We start from the raw sequence: 21,427 nt of genomic DNA on the forward strand, positions 1-21,427 counted from the left end.
GTGGCTCAGTCAGTTAAGCATCCGACTCTTGATGTCCACTCAGGTTCTGGTCTCCAGGTGATGAGATCAAGTCCCACCTCAGGCTCCATGCTCAGAGCAGGGTCTGCTTGTCCCTCTCTCCCTCCCCCTCCCCCCCCCACATGAGTGTGTATGCATGGGCACACTCTCTCTCTCTCTCAAATAAATAAAATCTTTAAGAGCAAGGGGGCCAGCCAGGTGCCGCTGGATGAAGGCAGGCCTTTGCTGCGACGATCCCCGGGTGCCACAGGTAAGTGCTGAATCCGACTGCACACCTGAAACTAAGACCCCACTGTACGTTCACTGGAATTTACATGAAACTGGAAGAAGACCGGGTCACATGTGCCACAGAGAAGACTCCAAAAACTGAGGCCGGGGAATGGGAGGGGAGGGAACCTGTACAGTTTATACTTTAATTTTCTGGGTATCATTATAGTGTTCTAACATCTTACAACCCTTTCTGCTGGGGAGAGACTGGCCAGCCCCCTCCCCGGGGCCGCCAGCGGCCCAGCCGCGGCACACCTGTAACGCGCCAACCAAGCCATGCAGAGCCAGCCCTCCTCTAGCTGGTCCGTGCGTACAGAAGGCGGCATTTCTCCGCCTTAAACATCCCAGGGCTGAGCACCAGACCACCAGGGACCACGCCTCCAGCTTGGAGGCCACAGAAATAATTCAAGCTGGACCCCCTGCCCTGCCCCGCCTCTCCTTTGGAAACCCAGGAATGGCTCTGGCCTAGGCTCTCCCCTCCCTCTGGTGACTTCTGCCTTCCGACCACCCTAGAGCCTCCCCACGGGGCTCTGCATGGTGTGAAGTGCCTCCCATGGCGTTACACTCAGGGATAAGGACCTTGGTTTCCTGAGCCTCTCCAGTGTCTCCTCCTGCAGCAGCACCTGAGCACCTCATTCAAGACCACGGACCAGAGCCCGCTGGGTGACACATGGGTCATGGGCCAAGCCCCGGGGGAACCTGCACGCACCACACTTAGCTGAGCCCGCTCTGCTCTCGAGTCATTCCCACCGGGAGGAGGGGCCCCGGACACAGCCTCCCCTGCCTTCCCTCCTCTCCCCCATGTTCCCCCTTTGCCTCCGGAGGAGCGACAGCACCGCACCAAAGGCATCAGGAAAAGACTGGCTCTTTCATTCCCAATATTGAACAGGTCCATAGCCTTAAGGATTTTTTTTTTTGAGTAGACAATAAAAAATGCTTGATTTCACACCCTAGAAAGCAACTTAGTAGCTCACCAAAACACTTTGAAATTCACACGCCTGATTTGCAGAGAAATCGCTCATCCGTCTCCTTTATTACAACAGCTTTGCCGCCGGCACGACACCGTGAGGCACCGCAGTGACTGGGGTCACCGTGCCGGCACATACAAACACAGATCAAGTATTGTAAATAAAATATATTTGAAGTGGTGATCTCAACCTAAAATGGAAAAGGGAGTTCCCCTTGGAAAGTCTAATCATCTGTCCATGTACCAGGTATGTAGTTCTCCCTAGTTACACGGGATGATCGTTGGATGATGTCCCGTGGAGGGGCTCGTCTCCACAGGGCAACTGGGAAATGTGGGGTCCAGACACGGCATGCCGGCACACGACCAGCCACGGGGCTACTGGGTAACAGGTGTGTAAAGGCGGATAAGCCAGCTGAAAGAGGCAGGAGTGCGGCCACGTACAAATCTCACTTTCAGAAGCCACACGGCAGGTGTGAATGTTACAGCCCCTCCAGGGGTCACGCTCTGGGCGTGATACACACCCGAGTGTGTCACCTCCTGGAAGGCAGGCTCTGTTTCTGAGTGCAGTGGCGTGGAGGCATAAGGTACAGCAAAATTAGGAGGGCAGGGTTACAAGCTCTCCCACGTCCACACAGAGAGTGACTGCAGCTGGTTGTCCTGATGGAGGGTATGCTGGGTGGCAGGACATGGGACACCCGACCCCTCCTCAAAGCCGGATCCTCCCCCGTGCAGGGGACAAAGTACGCCGGCCCCTGCAGGCACGTGACCTCATGCTCAGTTCACAACGCTTCAAGTTCACCCCGAAATACCCTCAGGACAGAATTAACATAGCCTCTAAAGGTCACTAATGAACCAGGCCAGAGTAGTTAAGGCAGAACTATCTTTAATTATTTTTAATGCCTCCAAAAGGGAATCTGCACATGCACGTTCCAATTCTAGGCAAGTCTGTGGTCGACGACACAGGCGGACAGTTCTGTAAAGGCTCCCCTTGCTAACAGAGCCCACCAGTGACAATGAAGGCAACACCTCTGGATTTTCTTTCACAGAAAGAGTAAAATTTCATTCATCTGTTGCAGGTTCTGACTTCATGACAATGCAATTTAAATAGGAAAACATTTGCAATCACTGGGGTAAAACACTCTTTAAAAAAATAATACTTCACAAAGTAAAGCAAAATCTTTTACGAAAATAATTCTTTCACTTTTCAAACTGTTCTCTCCAGAGGCCAATTTTATAAACGAGGAAAGGAATCATCTGCCAACGTGAAGAATGTCACTCGAAGTATTACCCACTCGCCCTTGACTCAAGCGGGAAAAGCGAGGGAAAATAAAAAGTATTACCCATAAACTCAGAAAGAAGTTCAGTGTTGTGAGATCTACAGAGTAAGGCTCTTTGGATAGTGTAATGTCTCTATCCTTTTGATGTGTTCATGACAGTTACAATAACAGACTATGGCTAAAATTCTCCTAACAATAACCCAATCAGAGTAAAATAATAAATAAGAGTATCTACAAAGCTCATAACGTCTTGAAATGATTTTCGTAAAACCACCTCCTTTCTTTGGAGAGCTCCCAGCAGAAATCGACACCATCACCACAGGGCAGGAGCTCTGCTCGAAGTTTCCAGCTGCACCCGGCTGGAGAAGGGAGCCGGCAGAGCATCGCGCTCCTTCCAAACACTGCCCTAGGAATGCTGACTATAATCTGAATTTAAGGCATTGCAAACTTAGAGAGAGCCAGACAAAGCACATTCTAAATAAAATGCCTGCCACAGAGGCATTAAGGCATATAGTCTTAATGGTCCAGCCTTGGCCACAAAAATGGGGGGGAAGTATACCAACTATCCAGGCTATCTTTCATCCAAGGAATTAAAGAACTTATGGGCTACCCATCAGACCTGCCGGCAAACACTGCTGGGAGACACCCCCAGGCCGCGCCTGTACAGTGAGGGGGAGACCCCGCGGGCGCAGGTCTCGAGACCCGCCGCCTTCCCGCCGCGCGGGCACAGGTGGCACACCCCGTGGGCAGGTGGAAACAGGCCCCCCTCGGCCATGTCCCAGGGGTGCCTCAGCGGAACGGTCATCGGCAGGGAACCCCCGGCAGCCACCAGGCCGGAACTGCGAGAGGGGACGCGGGGCAGCGCAGCGACTGGCTGGCAGCCGCCACCGAGGGATGCCTTCCCGCCCTCCACGCACCCGCGGCCTCTAAAGTGCGCCACTCACACCCACTTAGAAATGTCCACCCCGGGGCATGGGGCAGGGAGAGAAATGCCCCTCCGATTCCTTTGCTCTTAAGCAAATGACCGCCCACCAGGCTACGCGCTCCTGCTCCATGGCTCCCAAGGCCTGTCCTTTAATCGGGGGCGCCAGTCTTCACATGACGTCAGGAGGCTGCCCGCAACACCTTACGCTGAGGAGGAATGAATATCCTGGTTTTCAAAAGGGGGCGGTGGCTCTCTCCAGAAGGTAAAGTTACTGAAAGTGTCTGAGCAGGGGAAGTCCGAAGAGTGGCTTCTTTTCAGCAACGGGAAAACGTGGTCAACCACTTCGCAGAGTCTCACGTACCTGCAGGGAGAACGAACATCATGGCCTCAGAGGGACTGCCCCGTGCCCTGGCCACGCGGAACACCAGCCAGGTCCCCCTGTGCTGTGCCTGGAAGCTAGGAGAGACCCACAACCCTGGGAACAGACCACCCTGCTTAACCCGGTGGCAACTGTTCTGGAATAATTCCTCACTGATTAACAGGAAATCAGGGTGGGTGCCAAGTAGGACTCAGATAAGGCCCCCCGGGGACGAGGCGGGTGAAACCTGACTTGGCACGGAAGACCAAAGAAGGGGGACAAGTGAGAAATGGGGGACAGGAGGAAATCAGCGTGACAGCGGACAGCTGCCTGCCTCGGAGCTCACGCCCGAGCCTGCAGGAAGAACCACAGATAAAAGTGCGTGTTTGGTGCAATACAGACAGCTCTGCTGTGCAAGGAAATGACCCTGGGCCTTGGGTTAAGGAGACACAGACTTGACCTTCAGCTCTGCCATTTACCAGCGGAGTGACCTTGGGCAAATGGCTTCATCCATTCTAAGTCACAGTCTCCTCAATTGTAAAGGAAAGGAAAGGAAAACTGCCCCAGCATCCGCAAGAGAGTGAAATAAAATAACGTATGCAACAATCAAATAACATATTCGGTGCTCAGTGAATTCTTCTACGTCCATTATTAACATTAGCCCTCGCTAATTGTTAGCCTTCGGGAAGAAGCCTTAGCTCGCCTGAGGGACAAGAGACCCGGGATCCACTCCCACACTCAGGAGCTGTGTCAGACTGGGCAAGCATCTCGCCCTCTCTGGGCTCCGGGCCCTCCATCTTTATGGCATATGGAGTGGGACCAGAGGAGTGTTTCTCAACATTCTCTCCCTCCATTTTCTGTGTATTCCCAAGATGCTACGTCCTAGTCTCCTTGGCCTATACTACAAAAAGAAAGTTGCTGTATTGAACATGCATTTTCAGACCTCCGGGCGCCTCCAACCAGAAATTCTGACAAGCTCAGGCCTCTCCACATGTCCCCAGAGTCTCTGCTGCCCGTCACAGGGTCCCTCTCCAGTTCCAATTTGCTAAAAACCAAAAAGGGCTTTCGAAACAAACTCCAGGAATTAGCATGTTCTGAGGCATCAAATACCTTATTAACTAAGGATGAGAGTGTGTATTTAATAAAGGAGCCCCAAAGGGCTTATAAGGAACATCGTGCTTGCACAGAATGGGGAAAATCTCCCCTAACAAGTAAGAATTACGTCTTTCCTGGGGATTAAAACAAATTTTTAAAATGCCTCCTGGCTTGAAGACCTACTTGCTTGAGTTCTGTGGCTGTGGGAGGCAGCCCTTCCCCATGGGGAGCAGCTCATGGTGTGTCGTCAGGGTGTGTGACAGGCCCCCGATCCAAACTGCCCAGTGCTCTGGGAGCCAGCTGCGTCCCAGCCGTGCCCAGCCGCGCCCCAGCCCTGCCCCTCTCGCACACAAGCCACAGCAAAGAGCACGGACAACCCCCCCGGTCTGCCGTGGGCCCCTACCCATCCGATTTCTTGGACACGGTGTCCTCGGATCCAAAAAGACCGTCCCAAGTTAGGTGCCAGAGACAGCATGTGCTCTCCAGGAGATGGAGGGGCGCTCCCCCACCCCCAGGAAGGGCCTCCTGTCCTTGGCCAGGCACAAGACGGCACGGCGCCAAGTTCCTCCCACACAGAGATCTACCCAGGCCAAGGTGCCTGAACCTCAGAGTCTCAGAGAAGGGGATAACCCCACAGGCCTCCGGGGTAAAGCTTCTTGGGGCTGGGACCCCGTCCTGCCACCTCTCTTGTGACAGACCTGTCACTGGGCTGTGGCCATTTCTGGGCAGTGCCTCATCAGTTCATGGGTTTTCTGACCCTGAAGAGTGAACTCTTTGACCTTCTCCAAACCAGGACACGCTTTCATGTGGGGGGGGTGCAACACTGGGGCATGCGGGAGAGAGGGTCCCCGATGCTGCTGGGGCCACTCCGGACATGGCCAGGGGAAGGAATCTGTCCCTGCTCTTGTTTTGCCAGTCAGGAGGGAGCCTGGCACTGCCCCCTGTTCTGAAGGGCGGGGGAGGCTCTTGGCTCCGTCCTCCTCTCTCTCCCGGTGTATCCTGAGAACTGCTTAGGAACAGGCATGACTGGGGGAAGGAGGCACGTGGGCAGGCCCTTGGGCTCTCTCCAGCCTACAGCTGGCCCCCATGTAGGCTAAAGTAAGCTTGAACGGGCGTAAGGATCACCCTGGATGTGAAAATGTGCTCTAGAAGGAACCTAAGTCTCTCCTCTCCCTTAAACCACCGGAGGTGCCTGGAGAAGACTGTTCCCTGCGAAGGTGCTAGAACCAAAGCCCTAGTTCAACTCCTGCCCACGAGGCGGCCTCCTGCAGTCCTCCCCGGGGTCACTCAGGGCCACGGGCTCTTTTCTAGGTCTGCGTAGACGGTGCAGCCCCTGAAGCAGGCACGGCAGGAGGACGGCCGTCTGCCCGGTGCCGCCCGCTGGGTAACACTCACCCACACAAGGCCTGAGGAAACGCTCTCTACTCTCAGGCGGGAGCACCCCGGACCCGGCACGCCCAAGTCAAGGAGGGTCTGCGCCGACCAGGACGCGCCCTTTCAGACACGAGCCCACTCAGCCCACTGCCCCAGGGGACTCCGGGGCTCCGACCGCAAGTATGAGAGGAATTCTGGCAATTTCTGGTGAGAGCAGTGTGGCAGGTCGGCGTGCGAAGACACAGAGTTTCTCGTCCGTAAATACAGCTTCACATGACACCTCGATTCGGTTCCATTTCCAATTCGCACTCTAGGCTTTCAACCCTCGCTTGGCCGATCGAAACCACTAGTTTTGAAATTCATGCGGTTCCACTCAGTGGCAGAAGCTAACCACTCGTTTAAACTGTTGACCCAGAGGGGCCTGATTTAATGCAGACTGTCCAAAAATTAAGTTTTGGACAAACTGCCAGGAGTTGAAATGTATTTTCTTTGTAGGAATCCAAGATGAAAATATAGGCAACAAAGGACAAAAAGGCAGAGTGTGGACTGTGAACACGGTTCCAAGATGGAGACGCTAACAACGTAAGGACACAGCGACCCCCCAGCCCGCGCACGACACTCACGAGGAGATGTTGGTCTTTGCGTGTTCCTGTATGAGCTCTCCTTTGGGATTGACGGTAAATATTCTGTTCAAGGACACTCCTACTTGCTTATATGAATACACATCCTGTATGTGGAAAAGTAAAATTAGGGGGAAAAAAAGAGCGCATTATAAACACAAATACGGGATATTTCAAGTTTGATGCACTATTATAAAATTTTCATTAACCAGAACTCTACTTCCAAGTAGTGCAGAGAAAAAAGTGTCTCTGGACGTGAAATTATTAAATCCGTTTCCCCCTGGGGCCTCCGCGCTCATCCTGCTAGAGCTGAGCTCATGAGTAAACAGGCTCCCAGGGCCCCCTGCGATCTGACAGCCCTGCAGGCTATGCTCTGACCCAGTTTCAAAAGGGGGATCTTCTTACTGGGAAGTTGATACCAAACGAGATCATCCGGAGCGCTAAACTCTGCAGCACGTCTGGGTGTGCACCTAAAAATCTCCACGCACGTCTATCACCAGACGCTACAACGCTCTGAAAACCTGCAATGCCCAGTTGCGCCATGGTGTGAAGGCCTGGCTTTGTGCTTCTCCGCCAGTAGCAAGGGTCTAATCCTATTCTAGGTTCTTCTTGTTCGACTAAATTAGCAAGTGGTTTGGAATTTGAAGGTTCTAGCCCCACCTTTCAAGCTTCAGACTGAAACCCACCAGCCAATCGTCAAAGAAAAGTAGAGACGGTGAGGTAACTGCGCATGTCCTCACAGCTAATTCCAGCGGGATGGGACTCTGGCTCCCCGTGGAGTCAAGACCCGCCCTGCAGATGGCTGCTGTCAGAAAGGGCGGTTATTTCCAGACCTCTTATATCCCCCCAATTTACTACTTACAGCCGGTCGGTTTCCAAAAGCAGCATAAAAGGGTTCTGTATTTGGAAAAAACAGGTTTTTGATGTCTGTCAAACACTGGACTTTAAACTTCTCTGGCTTCTTCTCAATCACTTCTCTGTTCAAACAAATAAATAAATAATGGATCAGCTTGAGAGGAGAAGCTTCCTTAACATCAAACTATTTTTAAATTCACGGAGGGTGAATCCGGACTTCCAAGTCTTCCCACAAAGCTAAAGACAACGGATTTTACTAAAGACCTCCACTGGTCATCCAAGGAACAAAGAATTCCTGACACAGGAGAAGAGAGAACATCTCCAAACTCATTTTATGAGGCTAACCTATAGCCTCATAAGCAAAACTGAAAGAAGAAAAGCATGAGCAGAGTGTGGGCCGATCTCACTCATGAGTGTCAGAGCAAACTTCCTAAATAAATAAGCATGTGCAAACTGCCGCAAAGCACCAAAATTTGATTCCAGGAATGCAAGAGCGATTCAATACTTTAAACCAACGAATGCAGACCAACACATTAACAGATCAAAGGAGGAGAAAACATACCATATTAATAGACACAGACAGGTGGTTGATACGGTTCAACAACGAATCAAGGTGAAAAGTCTGAAACCCGGAATAGCAGGGCATACTCCGAACCCACAGCAAACGTCTTGGGTAACAGCTAAGCAACAGCTGGCCATGACCACCATTTCCACCCAACACCGTGTGGCAGGTCCTCGCTGGCTCGGGGATGGAAGGAAAACATAGGTAATGAGGATTGGAAATGAAGGAAGGGAAACTGTCGCCAAAAAGGTAGATTCAAAAAGAGAATTTACAGATGAATGATCATCATTAAAAAGGAATCAATAAGACTGCTGGTTATAAAATCAATGTACGAAAAAACACGAGTGTACACGAATCAGTTGCACTTTCATGCATCAGAAGCAACAAGCAGGTAAAAATGTAATTCTGTAAATAGTCATTTAAAATTTACAGTGTTTAGGAATAAACCTGTAGTGGAAGATGTGTCAGACTTTTATGGATAAAATCATAAACTTTATTAAAATAGATTAGGGATGTCCTAAATGAAAAAAGACACCATATAAGTGAATTGGAAGACCCCATATTACGAGGAGATACTGACTCTCCCTAAAATGAACAACAGATCCATTGTAATTTCAGTCAACCTCTTGGCAGGATCTTGTCCGTATGTTTTCAAAAAACTCGATCATCACAATTACACAGAAGAAAGAGCAAAGGCCAGAAACCAAATCACACCTTTATGGACACTTGATTTATGAGCACAATGACAGCTCAAAGCAGGAGGAAATAGGGCATTGTTTCAGTAATGATGCTGGGACAATGGAACATCCCTAGAAGAGAAACCCAAAAAAGGGAGACGATGGGCCTCTCCTCAATACACAACAATCAGTTCCTGGTGGGTCACACACCTGCTCCTGAACGTGGAAGGCAACACCATCAGATAAAATATAGGAGCCTCTCTCTCTGCCCACTGCCAGGGAAGCCCTTTTTAGTACCCAAACAGCACGAACTACAGGGGAAATGACACGTTCGAGCACACGAAATGACCAATTTATGTTCACCACAAGCCATAAACTGGGGAAGGCTCTTCGCGAAACTCGTGAGAAAGGCTGCAGGTATAGAATCCATCACACACACATAAATCACAAAGAAAACTGGGCAAACACTCGAGCAGGCACTTCACAGAAGATGAAGCCCAAACGGCCCGTAAACACACGAGGAGAGACCGTTCACACCCACCGGACCGGCCCAGATGTAGATGGCAGGCAACGTGTTGACAAGAAAGCAGGGCACGGGGAGAGCCTGGACTCCGCTGTGGGTGCAGAAATGGGCTCAGCCACTTTGGAAAACAGTTCGGAATGAGCTAATAATGCTGAACCCAAACATCCTCCGTGGCCAGCAATTCCGATCCCAAGTGCGCACTCGCAGCAACTCGTGCCCGTGTCCCCCAGCGCAGACCCAGGAAGCGCTGCTTCGAATGGGGAGATCCTGGAAATGACCCAAGTCTCCACCAGCAGCGGGTTGTCCTACACCAGGACACCACACGAGTCAGAGCGGTGGGTGGCAGCTCCACTCGGCGTTCGTGGGGACAGGACGCTGAGCGAGAACAGCGGGCTCCAGAAGAACGCGACGCGTCCCCACACGGGCCACACGTGTGCGTGGATGACCACATCGGTTAGGCCTCCAAATACGTGCACTAGAACTGTTCCAGAAAGCAGGGAATGATGAACACGGGATTCAGGGAGGGTGGCTACGGCCGCTGCTTGGTGGGGCGGGATGGGAGCGACCAGGACTCCAGACGGATCCGCTGACCTTCGGCTTTACCCGACAGTGGGCTCACGGTGTAAGGGCCTGTTCAGCCAGAGCGGCCCCCGGCTGGTTGAACTGCCATTTTGTTGTAAAACGTAAATTGACTCTGCCCCACCCCCCCCAAGGGGAACTTACTTAAAAACAACAATCTGAGGGGTTGGAAGTGGTGGAGGGGTGGGAGGTTGGGGTCCAGGTGGTGGGTATTATAGAGGGCACGGATTGCATGGAGCACTGGGTGTGGTGCAAAAATAATGAATAGTTTTTCTGAAAATAAATAAATTGGAAGAAAAAAAAAAAAAAAAACAAGTCCCGAAACCAGTCCCAGGTAACAAAGCCCAAGTACAAGGGTGGGTCAGGCCAGGTGGAGGTATCCAGTCAGCAGGGGCGCACACTGTCTCCGAGCTACCAAGGAGTATGGGCCCCCGCGCTTTGGGCATCTTTTGGGCGCCAATTCTGAACTAGGTGATAGGCTGGTTCAAATGTCTACTAGGTAATTTGTAATTCAGTTGGTCACCCGTGTGTGACCTAGCAGGACTGTGCAGCTTTCTCTGTGTGTTACCATCTCATTGGCCGCCTGTGTGTGGCCCGGCCCAACCACATGGCCTTTGCTCTATAAAAGTTAGTCTGGAAAGCAGGGAGGGGTCGTCCTCTCTATAAGGAGCAGCCGCGGCCGGTCTGTTTGACGGTCGGTTTGTTTCTTGATACTTGGTGCGAAATAAAGCTTTGCTTGACTTTCTCTTTGTATGAGTCTCACTTCTTTAATCATGGACCCATTATCGGGGTACCCATTTTGGGGGGACCCAACAACTGGTGTTCACAACCTGATTCGCATTTACCCCTTGCACGCAGCTTAGAAATACTCTTCTGTACCTACTCAAAGTATAATTTGGATGGTGGCGGCGGCGGCAGCGGCGGACGGCCAACCTGAGCATCGTAAGACCCCAGGGCTGCTCCTGGCTCTGCACGGACTTCCGCGGACTGCAGAGCCTCCCCTAAACCAACACTGAAAGTGTCCTACACTCTGCATCTCGGGACCCCACTGCTGACGGGACAATTATGATTTCAAACTTCAGTCCACTCAGGGGAAACCATCCAAATGCAGCTTCCGGCTCTGTCTCTCCCTCTCCCCTCTCTGTCTCACACACACTCAAGCACCTGCACTAGTGTGTGAGTGTGTGGCCAGCGGAGAGGAGGATGTCACAGGCATCTATCCCGGGGGAGCAGGGCACAGTAAGAAGGCACCTGCGGCCCGGGCCACCGGCGCCCACCTCGCGGGCAGGTGCCCGGGAGGAAGCAGTGAGGACGGCCGACGGGCACTGAGGTGACCTGAATGTGCACACAGTCCCTGGTCCTAACTCACCCTTGAGGTAACTTTACTCCAGCAAACGACAGAGGGGCATCGATGAGTCTCAGAGCGCCTCGGAAAACCCCAAAGGGGAAACGCGGTGACTGGGGAAACAGCTTCTTCCTTCCCAGAGCGAGAGGCCGGCCTCTGCTGCTGCCGAACCCCAGAACTTCACCTCTGCCCCGTAACCCAGTCTTGGGACGACAGAGCAACGGCGAGTCCCCTGCCATCAGGGAGACGCCCCCACACCCCCACCATGAGACTGAGCCCCACGTCGCAGGAATGGGTGCCGCACCCGTGGAGGCCCCTGTCGCCGCCACACAGGAGGGCAGGTAACGAAAACTCAAAGCCAATGTCCACTTGTAAAGGGGAAGCTCCTGAAGCAACAAGACGAGCTGTGGGAAACAGATTCCCTCAACTTCTTTTCTCAGACATGTTTCCCAGAATCATGGCACCTCAGGGCTGAGAGGGGACACCTGAGATCATCTAATCCAGCCCCCGCGTTCACCAGCTGAGGACAGCGACTCAGGAGAGGGAGGCACAGGCTCGTCACCCCACCAGCCTGTGGCCGAGCAGCATCAGAGCCGGGGGCTCCCCGCCCCCACCTGCCGACCGTGCTCTACCCACCGGGTGTATGTGCCTCAGTCCAGCTGAGACCCAGGCAGGATCCTCAGAAGCGCACCCAGTTAAAGCACCTTGCTAGGGAAGGTCACTCTGGCTCGTGGCGGACGGGCCTGTCGATTCTAGAAGCTCTGCAGGACGGCTGACCCACAGACGGCTCGGGCTAGAATGCGGGGCTAGAAGGCCCCGGCTATTAGCCAGGGACGGTCAGGAGCCCCTCCAGCTCCCGAGAGGGGGCGCACGCTGGGAGGTGCCCTTGTTTGGTTGAGTAAGTCCTCACAGTCCAAGGTCGGCCACTTTTGATCGATCATGGACAGTGGGACTTGGGTGAAAAAGATCACCTTAAATGTGTATTTAGTGGTAAATATCAAAGTACTAATGTCTGTGTTTTGCCTGACTTTGCAAATCGTCGGTCCTTAATACGTGATAACGAGTAGCTTCCTACAAACTGTCGACATAGGTCGGGGATTCTGGATTCTACTGAGGCCTACGCTGGCAGGACGGTTCTCGGGACTTAAAATACACAAGGGATCCAGAGGTTTGCCTGAATTTCCTCCGCAGAATGTGCAAGTTTCAGTGCGAGAACTTTTACTACAAGGACAAAAAACTACAAATCACACTAAGCAAAGCTGCGATGGGAAAGGTATCCTCAGAGCTCAAGAAAAAGACCCAGGAGGAACCAACATGGCGCTCTGGGCCCATCTGGATTTTTCTGTTGTCGGCACAGTGAGCAGCAGGTGCTCAAACTGAGGAGAACCCCACCAGAGCGTCTCACCGTGTCCTGAGGACAAAACTACCTGATACTGAGAACCAACCTTTGGCAGAACCAACTTCCTTTATGACCACAGCAGATGACGTTTTGAGAGCAGCCTGGGACGCTGCCCTGGGATCGAGCCCCGGGTCGGGCTCCCTGCTCTGCGGGGAGTCTGCTTCTCCCTCTCCCTCTGCCCCTCCCCTCCACTCCCACTCTCTCTCTCTCTCTCAAATAAATAAATAAAATCTTTACAAACAACAACAACAAGATATGCGACCAGAACTCCCAGAAAAAACAACTCTTCCGGGAGACAAGGGCCGGGTACGTGGTGGTGGCGGGTCGAGGGGCCACTTAAGTCAGCCCAGGTCCCCGATTACACGGAAGGCAAGTTGACTCTCAGGGTCGCTAGGACTCGGCCCGGCAGCCGCCCGCAGAGGGAGGACAGCAGGTGCACAGGCTTGAAGTAGAGAACACTGTTCCGGAAAAACGGGGACAGTTCAGCGAGACTGAGTTTTCAAAACCGCAAAGGAGGGCAGGGGGCCATCAGGAAGAGTCACGTGAGCCGAGCTAACGGATCTGGACCGGATCCCGAGCGCCGTGATGAGCTAATGGAGGGTGAGGCCGGGGGACTGAGCCAGAGCTGCATCTCGGGGGAACTTTCTGGCACCCGCTGCGGGGCAGGCGTACGGGCTGCAACAGAGCAGCTGGGAGGCTCCTCTCCCGGCACTGCCGGGAGAGGAGAGGGGCCTGGACCGGCCCGCAGCCCCGGGGTGCGAGGGGGCCCCCGCCGAGCGCCGTACCTGTGCAAGGCTGAAAAGAGACTGCTTGGGCTCAGCAGCAGGGGCCCCTGAGGCAGCACCGTGCCCCTCTCGTTGACCCAGTGCAGGTAGCCCCTCGTCATGTCCGCCATCCCGATGGCCCGCGCAGAACAGTAGAGAAACTTATAGCCGTTTCTGCAAAAGAGACAAAGCATTCATGGGTCATGGCATCGCCCCCGGGAAAAGCGCTGTGTGCGCACAAACCCTAACCCGATGTGTCCCACAGAAGGGCACTGCCGCAAGCTTCCTTCCCCACCTGGAGGCCACATTCGAGAAAACACTCTTTTGCACTGAGAACAGAGCCTAAACGCATTTCACGGAGTGAAATGGAGCACTTTCAATTCCCTCACTTGGTTTAATCCTCACGGGAACTTCGTTCAGTAGGTATTTTCCCTTGTCTTTACTGCTAGGGAAACTGAGGCTATTCACCAACTGGCCGACTTACCCGTCCCGCTCCCTGCTCAGGACCCCACCGCCACCTGCCAGCACGGAGCCCCCGCCCTTACACACGCCATCAGATTCTCCCCTCTGCAGCATAGTTCCTACAAGCACGTAAATACACACTCCACCCTCTCTCATCCCGTCCTGAAAACAACCACTGCACCCAAGCCCCCCTTCTCAGGTTTCCCTCTCTCCAGACCAAATCCCCCACTCCCTTCGCAGCAAACTCCCTCAAAGGGCTGTGTATCTGCACTGACTGTACGTCTCAGCCCATCAACCACCTCCAAGCAGACTTGTTCCCCTGCCTTGCTGGCCCTGCGGGTCCCTGCGATGCCACGGTTCTCGTGTGGACAGACCTCCCGGCAGCACCTGGCATGGGGGACCAGTGTTCCTCTGGGACCCTCTGTCCTGGCTCCGGGCACCATCTCCTGATCTGCTTCCCGCACAAGCCCCCTGGCTCTGTCTCCACCCAGGCTCCACGGGCACAAGTCCCGGGGTTCTGGGGCCCTGTCCTCCTCAGCACCTAGCTCCCCAGGGGATCGCACCCACTCCCCGAAGGCTCTATACGCCACATCCAGACTGAGGTGGTGTGTACAATATCCGTGATGCTGTGATACAGCACAGATAAATGTGGCCTTCATCCCCACATCCCAGCATGGAGCTTCTAAGCCCTTGGAATTTCCAGAGTAACCTGCCATTTACTGTTAGAAACAAGTCCCTCCCTCCAGCCCAAGTTTATGCTAATGAGGCAGTCCTTGGAAGGGGGGGCTGGTTGCCATAGGAACCAAGCAACCGGAGGGTTCGAAGTTTCAGCCCTACCACCAGCCCCCCACACACAAATCTGGGGAGAGGGAGGCGGCTGGAGACCAAACTCAATCACCAATGGCCAAGGATTTGATCAGTCATGCCTACATAACGAACCTCCACAAAACCCCTAAATAACGAGATTCACGGTTTGAAGAAGTAGGTGAATGCGTCCACGTGCTGGGAGACACCCCAATCCCACGGAGGGGAGACCCTTCCAGGCCTTGCCTCGTGTATTGTACCTCTTCAACTGGCTGTTGCTTAGTACCCTCTGGAATAAACCGAAGAGTCTGCCTAAGTTCTTTGAGCCATTACAGCAAATTAATAAACCTAAGATAGGGGGTTGTGGGGACTCCTGATTCAAAGCCAAGTAGGGGAAAAGTGGGGGTAAGCCAGGGACCCCCTACTTGCAGCTGGTGTCTGGGTTAGGAGCTGTCTTGTGGGCCTGAGCCCCTAACCTGGAGGGTCCACCCCACTTCTGGGTAGTTGGGGTCAGACCTGAATTGAATTGTCAGACACCCAGCTGGTCTCTACAGGGAATTTCAGAATTGCTCCGTGTGACAGCCCCATGCGATGGGTGTCCACAGCGTTGGGCGTGAAAACCGGATCACAAGATGTTCTTCTATCAAATGCAACTTTACTACTTTATTAGGACTCCATTTCACTTCTCTAAACCACTGAAAGCTTAGTGTGCAACATGAGATGAGCTGTTAATATAAAATGCATACCACGTTTCAAAGGCTTCCTATAAAAACAGAAGATCTATCCCATTAAGAATTTCTATATTGATTACATGCTTAAATGCGAAGAGTCTCCATATATTGGACTAAATAAAATACGCTCAACATTTTTAAACTCCGTCTTCCACTCCAGGCCTCTCTCTTAAGCGCCAGGCCAACATGTGCAGCGGCAAACCCCCCATTACTCACAGGCACACAACAGTACCTCCACGTGACGCACCCACAGCCCAAACAAGCACAGGTGCTCCTGCCGCGACCTCCCCACTCAGCACGCGGCAATCTCTCGCCAGCCCAGGTGTGAGGCCAAACCTCAGGACCGCCCGGGCTTCTACTTCTCCTCACAACCACCACCCTCCCAGCCCCCCTACATCAGCGGGCCCCCTCATCCCACCCCAACCAGGACCCCAAACCACCCCCCAAGTGCCCTGTCACCACCACAGCCCTCGTGCACGCCTCTGGAGCAGGGCCTCCGGCCTCTATGCCCACAGCGACCCGGAGCCCCACACCAAGGCACTCAGAAGGAAACTCAAAACCCACTCACATCAGGCTCAAAACCCCTCGAGAATCTTATGCGCCTCAGATATAATCCAAGTTCTTTGCCATGACCTATAAGGCCAGTGAGACCTGGTCCCTGCCCCTCTCTCCAACCCCGTCTGCTCTGTCCCTCTGTCACTCTGTCCCTCTGTCAGGTGCTCCATGCTCATTCCTGCGCTGGGCGCCTGCAGGCGCTGTTCCTCCTGCCTGGAACACTGTTCCCCACACCTCAGGCCCGCTCCCTCCCTCCCCTCACATCACCTCCCCGGAGGACCCTCCCCTTGCCCCTCCATTTAACCACCCTCTCTCGCCCTCACTCCAGACACTGAAGACACCGAACCCTTGCTCTGCTTTATTTTTCCTAGTGGCACTCATCACTAATATTAGAGGACAATCCCTTGTTTGACAGTATTTCTCATGAATCCATAAGCCCCCTGAGGGTGGGGACTTTGTTTCATCCCTTGCTGTAACCCCAGAGCCAAATACAGTGCTCGGCAAATCACAGACGCTTAGTAAATATTTGCTGCATGAACGAACACAAACTACCCACTTCCAACCCGGCACACGGTTCCACCAAGGACCGTCTTTGCTGGTCAAGGAACTCATCTCGACACTTGCTTAATAAATAATACGCTCTCTAAAACCAGGACACAGGAAAGGTTTAAGATGAAGAGAATCCAGAAATACCAGCTTGTTTGGAATATGGGAATGCATCTGAAAATCAAGCAACCTTTTTAATTAAACATCTTTGTATTTTAGCTGTCTAATTAATGCAATTTAAAAAAAAAAAAAAAACCACTATTTCTGTATATAGCTCTTCACATCAAAGTTCCTAAAAGCTGCCACCTGCAGCGGCTTGAGATGCTAATTTTATTCAAAACTTGATTTTCAAATACATTTCACGGTCTGATCAGGCCACTGCCTTGTTCTCACTGTGCAAGTATCCTGCTTCAAAGGCCGTTACTAAACGGGGCTGGAAAATCAGCCTGAAGACATCCTCTGTGGGGGGCGGGGGGAGATGCCAGTTGGTGGCGGAGCCTTCGCCCCCATGACAGCCGTCTGTGATCCCCCCAAATGCTCCAGTGGCACTAAGTCACCAGAGCTTACTCTCCAGGGAGAGGCTTGGGGGTAAGACCCCACACTCAGAAGGGCAATGCACCCCCATCAACACACCCCCAGGGGGCGCTCCCGCCCCGGGGCCCAGGCTGGCCTCGGGATGCACACGGGGCCCACCCAGCCCCGCCCTTCAGGAATAGAAGAACGCACGGGGAAACCTACCCGCGCCAGCGAAGGCAGAATACAACGCGCACAGGGATCCCACTTACTCGCCTCAGATCTCAGCAACTGCAACAGGGCTTGGGGGAATACCAGAGCCAAAAGGAAAGAACATTCCACGTCCAGGCTTCGCACCAACGGTTTCTCCATCTGTCCCAGCCTCTGTATCTCCTTTAAAACACTTGGCCCAGGCCAATATTAAAATAGCTTGGAAAGATTATCTTTGAGGCTATCTGCCAAGATAAGCGTCTAGGCTGAAGTTTCCCCACTACTGACATCTTGGACTGGATACGTAATTGTTGGGGGGCAGGGCAGAAGCCCCGACAATGCCCACCGTGGGACATCTTAGCAGCACCCCCGGCCTCCCCCCAATAGGTGTCCGTGACACTCCCCAAGCGGGACAACCAGACAGGTCTCCGAACATCGCCATGGGTCCCTGGAGGCCAAAATCGCCCAGTTGGGAGCACTGTTGTGGAGAAAAGGACTTCTGTAGCCCCATTTGCAGGCCTAGGGGAAGGATAATTCCCTGCTCCCGTAGGATGGAAGGCTCGGCGCCAGACTTACACTTGTTATGCTCAGCCTGACTCTGCGATAGAAGTCTGCTCAGTCCTGGGACTCTCGCGGAGGCCCAGCTTGGAAAAGCTCGCCCCGCTAGAGCGCACACCCCGGGGACCGTGAGCCCGTGACCCGTGGCTCCGAGTTTTTGGCCGGGCAGAGGCCTTGGGGGTCACCTGACCTAATCTTCCCATCTCAGAGATGAGGAACCCCAAACAGGGAGTGGGCACAAGGAACGCGCATCCAGGGCAGGCCTTCTAAGGACTGTCACTTTCAGAGCCCAGGCCCCCCAGTGCCCCCTCCGACAGCCCATCCCTGCCGGCAGCAGTCGAGAAGAAGACCTCGAGCGGAGGAGGGCACGAGCACTGTGGGCAGGAGAGCGGAGACCCTACCGAGCCTGCTAATGGGGGGTCCGCCCTCGGCATCCTCTTCAGGCCACGGACCCCCTCACCTAGCACGGGTCGCTGAGTCATCGCACCGGCACAGATCTTTATTACCCCGATATAAAAATATGCATCAGTTAAGGTGCCAAATCAGAGACAATACCGTCCAGATTTAGCCCCCAAAAGACCCATGGGTTCAATGATCTAGATATTTTGGGAAACAGTCCTTCACTTTCCTTGTACTTATGGAACATATTGGAACCTGAAGGAGGGTTTTATATCTGCCACTGGTATTGGCTCTAGCTGTTTCGGTTTTTCTTTCTTTGAGAGAGTGCAGGTGAGGAGGTGGGGAGGGGTGGGGGGGGAGAGAATCTGGAGCAGGCTCCACGATCGGCCTGGAGCCGGACGTGGACTCGATCTCACAGCCCTGAGATCGTGAACCTGAGCTGAAACCAGGACTCAGACACCTAACCCACTGAGCCACCCGGACGCCCCCTCTCTTTTAATCAATAACCATGCAAGCTGTTTTCTACCCTCTGAACAAGGTAACAATCGGCCCTACAGATAATTTCTCACAGCTGACTGCATTCAAAAAAGTAACTACATTTGGCCAAAAAAAGTAAATAAATTTGCTCTTGTTCTCTGTTGTTTTCAGGCAAGAGGCTGTCTGCAAGACTGGGTCTTCCATCAGATAAATACTGCGGGGCCTAAAATGTAAGTACAGCCTAAATTCAGAAAAAGCAGCGTAAAGACAGAGTGATCAGTCGGCCAGTCCTGGAGTTAACAGCATCACATCCCTAGTACTCGGGCATGCTGACCTCTCTCCACCTAAGGCCTGCGGGCCGTCAGTCCCAGGAGGTCATAAGAATGACCTGGACTCATGAGAAGAGGGAGCCCCCGGCGGGACCAGTCCGAGTCCCTGCCCCTGACCCACGGCAGCGGCCCGGGGCCCTGGAGGAGGAAGCACGTGCGGCCCTGCCGGGATGGGGGGCAGTGCTTCAGTCGAACCAACAGTCACCACGGAGCGCCCCACCTGCACTGGCGCCCCACACCAGGCCAAGCCCCGGGTTTCCACAAAGAGCTCAGTGAAGAGGGAAGAGTGGCCTGGGGTGGCCAGTTCTGGCCTGGCAGGACGCGGTGAGGACTGTGACATCTTCACGGGGCCTCACGAGCTGAAAATGTTACGGCAAAAATCACCCTACGCCCGTTAATCAGAACCAAGGATGCTCAGCTGTTCTCTGTAGGCTTCCCTACTTTGCTTCCCAAAAAATCTCTTTTCTGGGGAAATCAACTGTGCCTTTTTTCTTTTCTTTTTTCTTTTTTTTTTAATGTACAGTAAGAGAAGGAGTAGATTTATGTTCCAAAGCCCAGAATGATTCAGGCTGTGAGCTTCTCGGTATCCTGACTCATGAGGGTTTCTTCCGACTAAAAATAGACACAATGTTCAGTGTCGTGCCAGTCCAGAGCTCCTCGGTGGATTAGTCCTCCTCCGCGAGAGGTCAGCCGCGGTGAGGCTGTGGGGAAGGGACCGGCACACGCGCCGTCCACGGGACCGCAGAGGGCAACCCGGCTCTACCGATCAGATCTTCGAAGGCCCTCGCCCTGACCGTCAGTCCTACTTCTGGGAATCCACCTTACAAGGGCCCCTCCCGACATGCGTGCTCCTTCTTATTTATTTATGGGCTCATCGTACATAATGAACCTCCATGTAAGTGCTTCGCACATCAGTCTGGGAAACACTGAAAAACGCTGGAAACTCCCTCCTCCGGACACCAACAGAGGACGAGTTAAAAACAGCACAGTTCATCCGCATTATACAACGGGGGCTGCACTGGAAAATGAGGTAAATCTTACATGTAAGGGACAGAAAGACGCATTACTAAATAACGCAGGTGTGCATGTGTCAGGGGCCGTGGGGAGAGCGGAAATGGATTTTAAGGACACCGAGACAGAACCAAACTGTGCACCGTGGCTCCACTCCGGGAAGTGGATTAGCTTGGCGGCAGGGTGGAGAGGAAGATAATGACCTTCCTACTCTCCAATTCCTCTCATTTTGCTTATTTCTCTTCATTTTTTAAAGAAGCATGTACTACTTTTATAATTTTTTGAAGAAGAAATCTGAAAAAGTAAGGTCAAGTCAATGAGGGGGGCCCCCTAAGAGATCAGAGGCCCTCAGTCCCACCAGGTTACGAGGCCCCATCCCAGCCACGCGGCCCCCACTGCCAGACGCAGTGGCTACTTCCTGACATCCCGAGCACCTGTCACTGGGCTGAGCACACAACAGGCACTCAATAAATGCTGGGTGAGTGAATGAAGGAGGGGCAGGAAACTCTGCTTCCTTCATACGGGCAGCGCTCTCAGTGCCCCTCCCAACCCCCACTGTCACCTCCGTGGGCCGGGGGTGAGCACATCAGCTCGGGAATCATGGGTCCAGTTTTCCGGCCTGACACCCACTTAGTGTGTAATTCCTCACCTTCCTCAGCCAGGGAAAGGTGGGGTGTCCTGCATCGGCCTAAGGCACCTTCCAGCTCAAGCGGCTAGAGAAGAGAAAGCACTGGAGGGAGAGGTTTCACGGGTGAGGAGACGTTAGTCCACAGAAAGGTGGAGAAAGTGACGAGCCAGTGTGGGGAGGCAGAGAGCCTGACGGGCCCTACGCCAGAGCCAGACCAGAGTGAATGGAATGACCGTGGCACTGAGCAGACCAGGCCTGAAGGCACCCTGCCTCCCCTTAGCCGCTGGGAACGCAGACCGACCACTTCGGAGGGAACGAATGATACTCATTGTCACAGTAATTTGGAAAAGCTAGTAAGGGAAGTAACACGTGCCCAACAGAGGCCAGCAGTTTAAGATCCAGGCTCCCCCCGGGACATGCCAGTATGGCCCCAGAGCGGCCGCCCTACTACACTTTGGCCACACAGTGGAGGACCCCCCCAGGCCGGTGGACAAGAGGAGCATCACAGCCGAAACCTGCCAGGAATCCGCACCTTCTCAGCCCGAACAACGCGGCTGGGCCGCTATGAGCTGTCACCCCACCTGAGGGGACAGTGCTCA

The 21,427-nt window shown here is 53.5% G+C and overlaps 1 protein-coding gene across 4 annotated transcripts in view; it reads right to left on the reverse strand.

Annotated features, from left to right (window-relative positions):
- Positions 1–2,118: 2,118 nt before the first annotated feature.
- The window catches only part of LPIN1 (lipin 1), a 67,215-nt gene continuing 47,906 nt past the window's right edge, over positions 2,119–21,427 (reverse strand). For all 4 annotated transcript variants that reach the window (XM_044262063.1, XM_044262062.1, XM_044262061.1 and 1 more), the window contains 4 exons: positions 13,627–13,779; positions 7,764–7,878; positions 6,905–7,008; positions 2,119–3,815 (listed from right to left, as the gene is read on the reverse strand). In XM_044262063.1, coding sequence (XP_044117998.1) covers positions 3,656–3,815; positions 6,905–7,008; positions 7,764–7,878; positions 13,627–13,779 — 532 coding nt within the window. In that variant the 3' untranslated portion in view covers positions 2,119–3,655. The remainder of the gene's footprint in view (positions 3,816–6,904; positions 7,009–7,763; positions 7,879–13,626; positions 13,780–21,427) is intronic.

This window comes from Neovison vison, chromosome 8, assembly GCF_020171115.1.
Source record: "Neovison vison isolate M4711 chromosome 8, ASM_NN_V1, whole genome shotgun sequence".
NCBI lineage: Eukaryota > Metazoa > Chordata > Mammalia > Carnivora > Mustelidae > Neogale > Neogale vison.